General features: G+C 29.2%; 1 protein-coding gene across 1 annotated transcript; it reads right to left on the bottom strand.

The window, feature by feature from the left end:
* Positions 1–609: 609 nt before the first annotated feature.
* On the bottom strand, positions 610–3278 carry LOC109340584 (zinc finger protein CONSTANS-LIKE 2-like). The gene is made up of 4 exons (XM_019578306.1): positions 2700–3278; positions 1990–2127; positions 1590–1742; positions 610–997 (listed from the first exon to the last, which is right to left on the bottom strand). Exons 1-4 carry the CDS (start codon positions 3186–3188, stop codon positions 914–916), a joined length of 864 nt encoding a protein of 287 aa, XP_019433851.1. The 5' UTR covers positions 3189–3278; the 3' UTR covers positions 610–913.
* Between the last annotated feature and the right edge of the window lie 9333 nt (positions 3279–12611).

The following is a 12611-nucleotide window of genomic DNA, read 5'->3' as shown; positions in this document are numbered from 1 at the left end:
CTCTAAAAATCACTCTTTATTGTTTATGCAAAAGTTGTTCACAATCACCCTTCTACATATGCATCTCATTCCAAATGAAAGAAACTTATTTAGTATTTTCTTCAATATTGTCTTTTCTTTAAAATATAATAACAATTAATTGCATTGGCAAAAAAGACCCCATTTTCTTATAGGAAAAGAGAAGCTTGATCATTACATTTTAGTTTATTCTCTTGTTCCTGATCCTTTTTACTTTTGATAGAGAAGAGGAATTCTAAAAGGTTGAAAACCCATATTTACTCAAACAATGACTTATAGAAAGAACTTTTAAAAGCTCACTCATTCTATGTAAATGTAAAACGTCTCCCTATAGGTCCCTTATAATTCCATCTCAATAATAATTATGCTAGAATATATATGACAACTACATAATTTCCAATTAGTGGTTTTCAATAATCATAACAATGACTGAATTACATCAATAACAAGATTTGACCCAAAACAGATTGATCGATTGTGAATTTGAAGCAAAGTTTATTGGAATAATTATTGGAATATTTGTGTCTACTCAATCATAAAGTTGCTTCCACATGGAACATTATAACTTTAATTTCATTTAACCCAAGTATCAAGTCAAACTAGGCACATCAAATTCCTTAACAAAGGTGCCTATAAATTAACATCGAATTACAATCTACAGCAGCTTGTTACACCGCCATGCAATTGGAGTTTCATCTACGTGATTAATATTAAATATTAATCATCAAGCATACAATAGAAAGTTAAATATATATAGTAAACTTTCTGCTTCTTCCTATTCACCTTACTCTAATTGAGGAAGATCCAATATCTGCTTGAATAAAAGCTAATCTTTTTTTAATCAAAAAGCCAAAGATTGAAGAAGAGATTGCCACTTTGAATCATTGTTCATAGGTTACATATCTTCCGGGGAAGAATGAGATAAATATACTAAACTTGCCATGGCTTCTTGGAGCCAGTCCTCATCATCAGTCTTTATCTACAAAAAGGATTATCAATTCAAAATATAATTAGGAAGTGTCACAATTATTTTTTGTATTTTAAAATGAAAGATAGATTTAGTACATAAATTGGTTTAGGGAGGGAATATTACAAATTTAAGTTAATTAAAGGTGTTAAGAAAATGTTTTATTTATTACAATTAATAATTATAATAATGATATCATATATTTTCCTGGTTATTATGACCACTTATTTCTTCAATTCTCATGTCCACAAAATATCATAATTTATAGAGAATAAAATGAAAACATGCAGTATATCAATATTGTTACAACATTAATAAAAATAGGAAATGTTTTCTAAATAAAAAATTAACGAGACATTGGTCTAGTGGTGTAAGGTCTCATTATATCCCTAAATATTAGAGCAATAACAACAAAAAAATATTAGTTTCTTACCCATAGGTGAAAGAATACATTTGGTTGTATAATATTTTTTTAAAGAAACCATTAATTTATGGTTAAAAATGTTTTTGAGCATTATTAATTATTTAACACCATGGAATTTTATTATCATGTATAGATTCTACTTAATTCATATCCATATTAATAGTGCATACTGAAGATTACCTGGAACTGGAATGTATCACCAGCATAAAAGTCTTCCTTTTGATCATGATTCTGTCTTTTTGTTTCCACATCTTCCTCACATAGCTCATTGTTTCTAGCAAACCTTCCCCTAACTCTAACTCGCCGGTCAGCTAAGGTTTTCCTACATGCATACTGTAAAAAAATATATAGATCAATTAGAAATTGAAGGCTAACTCCCAACTATATAAAAAAAAACGTCTAGTGTATGAGATTCCCACTTAATGAGATATAGGGAGTATAAATGTATGCAGTCTTATATCTACAAGCGGATAGACTGTTTTCTCATGATCACTAAACAACAACCTTATGATTGCGTCAAGTTCATACTCTAAGAAATGATCATTTAAAATTAAGTGTGTGATCAAATAGAAAATAAGACCTTGATGGTTTTGTTGAAGTTTCTTTGATTTCTTTTCTTCAAATATCGGAGAATTCTTTCCTTCCTTTCTTCTTCTGAGTACCTTCCAACCTTTATGTTAGGCTCTTCAACTGCTGACATTTGATTACCTTGAAAACCCTGAAATTAATTTCAAATAACATTTAACAAAACTTCAATTGTACTATATAGTGTCCATGACTAGATATTGTCATTGAATGTGATGAGAGAATTTCTAAATGTATAAAAGATTTGTTTTTTTCATTTCATGATTCCATGTAATGAAAAAATTTATTTTCCACTTAGTGGTGCATGGTTGTACATTTCATTGAATCTTAATTTCAAGGTAATAAATTGATGTAACGATTTTGAACATTCCCAAAATCTTAACATTATTAACTATTGCAAAAATAATATGATTAATGTGATCATCACATGATCTCGAACATTTTTAAAACCTTAATTTTGTAGTGTAAATTATATCTGCGAACCTAAGTTTAAAACCTTGCTTAATACTAAGGAGTACTATTTGCTTTTCACAATAGATATATGTATGAACTTTCTTTCACGTATATAAGTCTCATTATAATACAAATATGATGATTATAAACATAAATTATGCTTAGTAATGTCTAAAAAAACTAAGAATTAACACCATGCCGTATGCATTATATACTACTTGAATGAAGCACAAAGAAGAACAATAAGCATACCCAATTTTCTTTGACAGCATTAGGATAAGGTGGCTTAATATCCTCCACAAATCCACCACAATATTCTTCCACAAACTCACCAATATGAGGTTGCTGATATCTACTTCCCAAATTCTGAAACCCTGTAATGCCATTATTGCCACCATAGAAACTCATTTTACAATCTGGAATAACATTATTAGCTGTATTGGCCAATTCTGAAAACCCCCCTAGTTGAAAATCAGGAAAACTTGGAACCCAGCAAGAAGAATCCATGGTATCAAAATCATGTGCCACAACATGATCAAGTGCACCATTATTATCAAAAACATTAGGAATGAAACTACTATCTTGACTTCCCCACATGGTATTATTATTATCCATAACAACCCTATTACCATTAAATGAAGCCATTAAACCTTGGGTAGGAAACTCTGAAAAATCATTAGTGAATGTGTAGTTTGGATAGAAGTGAGTGGTGGAAGCCATGGAAGAAGGAGAAAGGGGCATAGAATAATAATAATATTAAGGAATGAGTGCGTGTGTTTTGTGTTTGTGTGTTGAGTTTTGGTTGCACTTTTTTGTTATGTGGTTTGGATTAATATATAGACTAATGTGATAGTGCAAAAGTGTGGATTGATGCAAGTTGTCAAGGCAAGTGGGAAGAGAGACTAAAATAGGTAATTAGGCAGCTTGGAATTTGAATATATATCAAAACAAAGTAACAAATAAACGGAAATATGAACCTTTTTTACCTTCTCTCTGTTAACTATTGCTGTGTTTGTGAAGCTGTAAACGCGTATACATTGTAATAAAAGTTTTTTTGATACATGCTCTCATGACCATTTTTCTTGAAATATGCACACATAATTAATGTAACATATATGAAGATAGGGTTATTTTTTTACACGCTAATGTTCAATTAATAGATACAAAAATGGGAGGAATTATTTAGATGTAAGAGTGTGAAGTCCTACCTCAATATAAATAAGAGTTTAATATTTATGTATATAAATTTATATATATTTTGTATATTATTTATTATTCATTTGGACTACTATTTTTTGAAGAGTCAATAATAATTAAATTTGAATAATGAATAATGTAATGATAATTTATCAAATTCATATATTGGGACAATATATACATTTTTTTCTCTATAAACAAATCATTCACATAGTATAGAATTTAATTTTGATATATTATGTAAGGATCAATTTTTTACATAATTAATCCATGATATGTCATTTTTATGTTAATTATTTTAAGAGTTAAATATTTTAAATTATGTAGTAATGAAGTTTTGGATTATTATATGGTTAACAATAATTTAGTTTATCTGACTTGTTAAGAATGATATAATTTTCAAATCAACTCATAAATTAGTACAACATGTGGTAGAGGTATTGTATATGAAATCTTAGCTCTTAGTTACTAGGAAAATAGGTAGATCAGCAATGTCATACTCAGAATGGGAAGTCAATTGTGCATTGTGCTAAAATTTTCTTGACTTCAATTATCTTCACCAATCACATTTACTTGTATTTTTTTCCTACATATTAGCAATGTCTAACTTTTATAATATTTTGTACATTTAAGTATATCTTTAATAAAATTGCCTTTTTGCTGATAAAAAAGTGACTAATAATACTGTAAAAACTTCAATTAACCAACATCATAAGCACATATATATTTTACATATTTTAAACTTAAAAATACTAAAATATGAAATTAGATCTCCAAAAAAAAAAATATGATTATACTTTTATTCCTTCATACAATAAACTAACCATTTAGCCGATGAAAATTGCAAATATGGAATAAATTGATTATGTGCCGTCACATTGATTTTAAGTGGAATAAGTTAAGAATGATGCATGATTCAAGTATGTTATTATATTAGTTTCAGATTGTTTGGTATTGAAATAGAGTAGAGTAACCAATGTTATGCATAATACTTAAGTCCCTTGTTGTAATAAGTACCAAACAGAAGCACCAAATATAAATACTTCATGAGCACTTGAGCGTATGAGTATGTTACGGCTTGTAATCATTATTCTCTAATAATATCTTATTATCCGCTTCGTGCTACCGAGAAGTAGGCACAATTGGCCGAACCCCGTTACCAAAATCAATTGTTTCTTCTCTTCTATTTATTGTATGCACTTTATTTCGTCTCTTATTCTGGCTCTGATACCGGATTGTTAGGTTTATTCAAGTGTGAAATTCTACATTAGATATAAAGGGAGGAGTGAAAAAGTTTACAAGCAGAAAAAGTTCATGAAACTAATACCTTAAGGTTTCGGTTCAAGACTGGTGTCTCACTTGTGGCTCTCCGCTCTTCCTATATCCCGGTCCTAATATTTTATCTCTTGATTAATAAAGTTTTCACTGCTGATAAAAAAAAACAATGGAATTCCCCATTGGTAGGAGGCTCCCCAATGCATTTTGATCCAACAAGTGGTATCAGAGTTGATGGTTCGGCCGAGACATGGTGGACTTAAGAGGGAGCGGACTAGAAAGTGTGTGGTACCCACACTTGAGGGGAAATTGTTAGGTTTATTGAAGTGTAGAAGTCCAACATTAGATATGATGGGAAGAATGAAAGACTTTATAAGTAGAAAAAACTCATTAAACTAATACCTTAAAGTTGTAGTTCAAGACGTGATGTCTCACTTATGGATCTTCATATTTCCTATACTTTGGTTATAATGAAATTTCCCAATAGTTGAAGGGCTCTCTAGTCGTAGTTTAGTCCAACAAATCTTTTTCATTAATAATTTTACATCTTAATTTACCTAATATAATAAAGACAGATTAAAAATATTGAAGTTTTTTAATCCTATCCCACCATACTCCTTAATTAGGCACAAATCTTCTTCCACCTAACCCAAAATAATTTCCTACTCTCCTCCCCAAAGAACTTAATTTCATTTATTATACAGTTAGAGCTTTATAAAGGGAGAGAAAATAAATAAGTAAAGAAGACGATATCAACTTGAAAAGAGTTACACATGATAAAAGCATGTAATTTTGAGATATAGCTTATTATTACCGGACCAAAAAATAGCAGATGAATTTTTGAACCATATTCAACAGAATTTGATTCTTTTTATGGTAGGATTCTAAACAATTTTGTCATTATCATTTTTTCATAACCATGCAACTACATATACTTTCATGTAGTTGAATAATATACTTTATAACAACCAATAATAAGAACTGCTAGTCGTTACTTTTATGCGTACGTCTTCTTAATCAGTAATTCAATATTAACAATTAATCTATACCAATCAATGTTCTGGATTCGGTGAGAAACTTAACAATTCGTATAAATGATATTGTCATAGGTTAAACCAGTAAAGTAGATTACATATATTTGTGCACAAAGAATAAAGTATCCCTTCAAAATAAAAGTACGAACTTAATTTTTCAGAAGCTTAGGGCCAAAGAGAGAAGGGGAATTTAAGCTCCTTAGAAGGAAAAGCTGAATAGACTTGAAAAAGCAAATCGTAGAGAGCTACAAGTGAATACTATTCTTCAATACTATCTAAAAGCTATATATGCATCCATAAGTTCTATTGAAGATTTATCCTACTTATAGGGTACGAATCTAACACATGGTGTTGTTAGATTTTTAGTAAACAAATCAAGTACAAGATATTTCTCTCTCTACCCTAAGTTTTCATAAAAATACTTTACTTGCCCTAATACCCATCATTTATATCCAAACATAAGTACAATGAATTAAAATTTATAAACAATTCTACTTTGGCAAGGAAAGAATTCAAGGTCACATATATGTAGGCCAAAGTGCCCCCATGATTGGATGGGCGCTTAATTTTGTACGACAATGAGACATATTCGTCTTGTGATTATATATCTATGAAGCTTCTCTTGTTTACCATGTGGTTGAACTCGAACAGAATCTGAATTTTTTTTCATAGTAAATTGAGGTGGACCTATGTTAATGTTGTGTCAATTTGATCTCCTGCATTTGTAAAATTATTGTATTGGACCGACCATCATCGAGAAGTTTCCAACTATTAAGTAGTTTCATGGTTATAGGGGTATAAGAATAGTGCAAAGTCTCAATTGCGATATCATATCTTGCACTAAAATTTTAATATAATATAGTTTCATGAGTTTTTTTTACTTATAATTTTTTTATTCCTCTCATTTTCAACGTAAGACTGGAATAAATTTAAAACTAACTATATGTAGCTAGCTACATGTTGCTTTAGCTGATTTAAATTTAAAACTATTCATATTTAACTCATATAGTGAACGTATATATTGTGATATTTGTATATTACAATTAGGAGGGGGATATACTCTTTCAATTATATTATTTTCCTTTTAAAAATTTATTACAATTAGAAGGAGGGAAAGGTATTGTAAAATGTGGTGAATATAATCAGGTAGTAATCGTTTTGTTCTTTTATGAAAGATGGAGAAAAATCGTTGCAAAGGATGAAGAGGATATTAAAGTGGCACATACAAAATAATGGGTGTCTACTCAATATCTCTTTCTACATGATAGATAACTAAGAATAAAGAAGAGATTTCCTTCAAAACAAGCATAATATAATCTTAGTATTTCATATAAGAATTTGAGTGTTTTTTAAGAAGTATAGGTTTTTTGTAAAATCAGGGTATATCTTAGAAAAATATATTTTTCACCAAAAGAAATCTCATAACATATTTTATTATAATGGAAGAACTCAAACACAACAAAGATTTATATACATAATTGAGTTTGAAATTACATTTATACTCAAAATCTTAAAATGTTACATCTTCAAGTCTTTTCAATTATATACTTCAAGTTATTTATTTATTTATTAATTTAATTTCAATGTGATGTTACTATTTTTATTTTAATCATTCATATATAGAATACTCAACATGTTCATAATCAGATAAGAGTGACTCCAAGATTTATACTACTTATCTTAGAACTAGACATTGAATTGTATAATTATAACAGACTAATTGTGTGCTTAATTAAAAGAGTATCAAATCCGTGTGCTTGGGAACCTTAATCAAAATTAGTCTGATAGGAATCACATTATTCGAATAATCATCAATCCATGGGAGCCGCTGCCTATTAAACTTGCATCTAGACAATCTTAGATTCTTAGTTAACTTGTATGAATGATATTTAAAATTTCCGGGTTGTTTTATCTAGAGCAGGTTAATTACTATTCAACTAGTCGTTGGTATGTGAAGTAAGACTCTATTACATCCAAAACAAAAAAATAAATGGTTCAATTCTTGGGAGCGATATTTATTGGAATGACAACACTGCATTTCTAAAGGGGTTAGTTCCTTACCGTACTCACATGATGAAGGATACCTTTGATAGTAAAATAAAGGTTAATTACCCCTATATATATATATATACTTGTATCTTTCATTCAAGAGAACATCTTCAATCAAGTAATCAACCCAATAAGTAAACTGACGTTAGTCTTTAATTAAAACTTATATTTAAAGATTCTAACCCCTGAAATATAAAAAATCAAATCGCTTCTAAAAATTCCAAGTAACCATGAAAATCATTTTTTTTTGGATTAATTTAGTCCCCATTAAGGTCTAACTTTGCTTTTATTTTATATTTTAACGATCAATCCTTGATTTTTCATATTTCATAGAAAAATATTTCAAGAATAATTTGAGTATTATATTCTATAAACTATTTTTAATTAAATGGAAGTGGGTTGGTAAATGAATTGAAGATAGAATATGGAATAGGCATAACCTTGTCTGGGTTAAATTTGGCTTGACAGGAGGAACTTACCATGTATCATATAACAAATATAGTAGCACAGTAAAGTATAAAATGTAGCTTCTCTCACAGAAAGTTATTATTATTCTCTCGTTGCTAAACTAAGGCTCTAATGAAACTAGTGCAAGGAAGAATAACAAAATGAAATAGTTCATGGGAATTGGTAGATAGAAACTACAAAATGAAAAAAATAATAGAGGATTATAAGTTGAATTTTTTTATTTGCTATTATAGAGGATTATGAGACTTCTCTTCTAATAACAAAAATTTATGAGAGCTGATGGATCGTTGAAATCATATTTTGATTTATTGTAAAATAAAGATCAACATTTTACATTATCTTGGACAAAGACATTATGAAAAAGAGAACTTTCCCAAAATGTTGCTAATGCAGAAAATTACATGCATAGATCTGAATGAAAGACAATTATATATATGGGAATAGAGTATCTCCTTGTATAAGGAGATAAATTATCTTCTTCTACTATTGAAATCATGACATGTGTCATGTTTCATCATTTTCTATAAAAATATTTTTAAAAATAAACAAAATAGCATACATGTCACATTTTTACTAGCTAGAGGAGATAAATTATCTCCTTATACAAGGAGATACATTATTATATATATATATATATATATATAATTCAGAATACACTTAACAAGGTTTCATATGATTCAAGACCCCCATTATAACAACAAAAGTAATGTAAGTGGTTCTTTTGTAATATAAATTAGTAAGTTGATTAAAAAGAACTTTGTCTTGATGTCTTAGAGCATATTGCATCACTTATCTTCATACAATAGTTTATATATTAACCAGCAGGTTTGAGCATTGTTTACCTAGGTTCTTAGTGTTCTATAAAGCATAAAATAATAATATTTCAATCCACAAAGATTTCTTTTGGTTTTTCCTTGCATTTTCTACCACATCTGATAAAGAGGTATCTAGTTCAAAATCATTTTTTTGGAAAAGGAATATAGACATTTGCACAATCTTTTGTTATCTGCTAAGATTCTTAGCCTCCAACCATACCAACTTCACTTAGTATCAGCCGTCATAAAGGGAAGATAGAGCCAAGTTGGTAAAAAAACAAGATTTTAAATTTGTGTCTCTAATCGTAATTAAGGTTGCACCATTATGATCTTAGATATCTTTACAATCACATCGCGATTTGTAAAGTATGTTTTTGAGTTGAGTTTTGGAGAAGAAAGAATATTGGTAATATGACTCTAAAGTCTTTTCATTTCTCTTTATTTCCCTCCAAAACTCAACTCGTAAATAGATCGTGACTACAATTTCTTGCTATAATATGCAACATTATACTTTTGGGAATCGCCCCAGATGGAATATATAAAACATGGGTAATCAATTCAACATTTTAGAGCACAATAATGTAGCTTCTCCATCAAATTTCATCTTTCTCTGACCAGTTTCCACAAAAAGAAAAGTAATAGATAGAATTCACTATTATCTTTGTGACAGTACGTAGTATCAGGTGCCTATGCTTGTTGGTCTTTCCATACCCATCACACAACTTAGCCAGCTATCCCCTGAGGCTCCATTTCCCACTTGCATGTGTGTTAAAGACTAAAAAATGTTCCACCTTAGGTAACAATATTTCTATTCCCTATGTGGATTTAAGATAAAAGATCATGTCAATTAAATAAGAGTTCATTTTGTTTAATCTGATTTAATAATAGCTTAATCATGATTAGCTTATGATGTGAGAAAAGTGAATGGTAGTAATTCAGTCTTTGCCCTTTTTTGACCGAATCATTTGAATTGACAGATTCTGCTATAGAGGATGCCTAGTGCCTTTTTCTTTCATTAAGTTCTTTGTAACTCTCTAATTAGGGTAAGTTTTGATGCAGAAGCTTAGAGCAAAATAAGTGGAAGGAAAATTTTGTTTTTAGATTTAGTTTAAAATATTTAAAAATGAGAAGAAGAAAATTACTGAAATTGTTTTTTAAAGAAAGGGTTTTAATTTCTTGTTATTATAGAGAAAGAAATTTTTGCATGTTAGTTATGAATAATGTATCTCCTCATATCAGGAGATAACTTATCTCCTTTAGCCAGTAAAAATGTGACATGTATTTTGTTTACTTTTAAAAATATTTTTATAGAAAATGATGAAACATGACACATGTCATGATTTCACTGGCGAGAGAAGATAATTTATCTCCTTGTACCAGGAGATACTCCATTCCCTTTATATTAATGTTATTAGAAAGAAAAAATTACATACTGTTCAGCGTAAGGCTCTTACTTAATATATAATAAAAGTAAATATATACATCCTTAACTCATATGCAAATAGGGTAATTTCTTATATTTTATGGTGTGACCCACATAAAGCTCATTCTAAAGAATAATACTTAAAAATAAAAATGTTGAATGTAATAGTTATGTATGTAAAAATTTATATAGGTAGTATATCATTTACCGTTGATTTGTATTACATGTATTTAAAAATTAGTAATGATTAAATACAAGTGATAAATAATAGAATGATATTATAAAAAACTCTTACATATACATTTTTTTCTTCTTCTCAAAATTCTTCTACCCCTTCCCATTCAACTTTCCATAAACACCCTTAATAAATGAATGTAGAGAGCATCAAGGATGATGATTAAAACTAATTGGATGCCTTCAAAGGACAATGTTGTACTTGCGTGCAACTTTTTCTTCTGAGTAACAATAGATATTTTGGGATAAGCTTATAGTATAAAAAACTACTATTGAAAAAGAAGAAAGTTAGCCTCTATTTTCTTATCTACTCTTTCTATCACATTTCCATCATCTTTTATCATTAAAAGAATCTAATGATTAACAATATAGCTAACTTCCTCGTTAAGAAGCAAATTAAACCAAAATTATATTTAAAGAAATGCACCAATCTGCAAGAAACACATGAAACCAATCATGCAATTAATTAAGTGACAAGTGTGTGCCTTTCACATCTCCTTTTGTGTCTCCAAGTGGGTTTAGGACCCAACAGGGTCATGTTGGTGCAATGGTTGATGTTGCATGGAAATGAATCTTGAGCTGATTTTGGCGCATAAGATCACTGCGGCACCTTTTTCTGTTTTCTATCATTTACCAATATAAAATATATTCTGTTCTATAGTACACATATTTTGTATCTCTTTGCAACATGAGAGATCCTTTGCTCAAAGATTTGTCATGCTTTTTATCTACAGAATCAGTTTTACTTAAGCAAATTCAGATCAGGTATGCACACTTTGTCTAAAGGTTATATTATATTGTTCTAAACCTTTTGAAGATACTCAAAAATGAGAAGAAATTTTCGATGCATTATCTGCTACATTATTAAGAAATTTAGCAAAATATAACACCAAATGAAATCAAAGGAAGATTACAGTTTAACGTGTATGCTCTTCAGATTTTCTACCCTAGCAATTGTATTTTCAGTATATAACTAAAAATTGACACTTTTGAAAGAGAAAATTAGCTTCTTTCATAAGTAACTATAACATGAAAGTATGAAACATAAGCTTTCTCCAAAAGTATAAACCTGGGTTACGTGGTGATTATAATTTCTTTATTAAACCTGGTTGACATTGTAACACACATGTTATTTTGAATCTCAATAGGCAACTACTCAAACCTTATATATATAAAGTAAAATATTGACTAAAGACTCATTTGATATATGATCATTAGTTTGACTCATATTTCATTTTATCTTGATTATTTTTCTGCATATATTTTCCTCTGCACGTTAACTCTTGATTTTGAAAGTGCAAAGTGTCAAGGATAACATTAGCATATCTTTGCTTATGTTTTGATGAAGACAAGGTTCTAACAAAGCTTGAAGATGGCTCAACAATCAACATGCCTTATGCTCATTTGGTCATATCTAGACTAGGGTGTAAATTGAGTCTATAATCTAAGTAGTCTGGGATGTGTGTCGTAGTAAGTGAGTATAGGTTAGGTGAACCTAGGTGCTAGTCTCTTAAGCCATCTTAATTGTCATATCATATTCATGAGACATATCATCTAGTTAATTGTATGTTCATGCATATATCATACATGTTATATGTGCATATTAGGCATAATATAATTACTAGAACATGTATATATATTGTGCATAACATATGAGAAGTTTACCATT

Source organism: Lupinus angustifolius, unplaced genomic scaffold (genome assembly GCF_001865875.1).
Source record: "Lupinus angustifolius cultivar Tanjil unplaced genomic scaffold, LupAngTanjil_v1.0 Scaffold_203_33, whole genome shotgun sequence".
NCBI classification, from domain to species: Eukaryota; Viridiplantae; Streptophyta; class Magnoliopsida; order Fabales; family Fabaceae; genus Lupinus; species Lupinus angustifolius.
The sequence above is the reverse complement of the archived record's forward strand: the minus strand, read 5'-3'. Positions and strand labels throughout refer to the sequence as shown.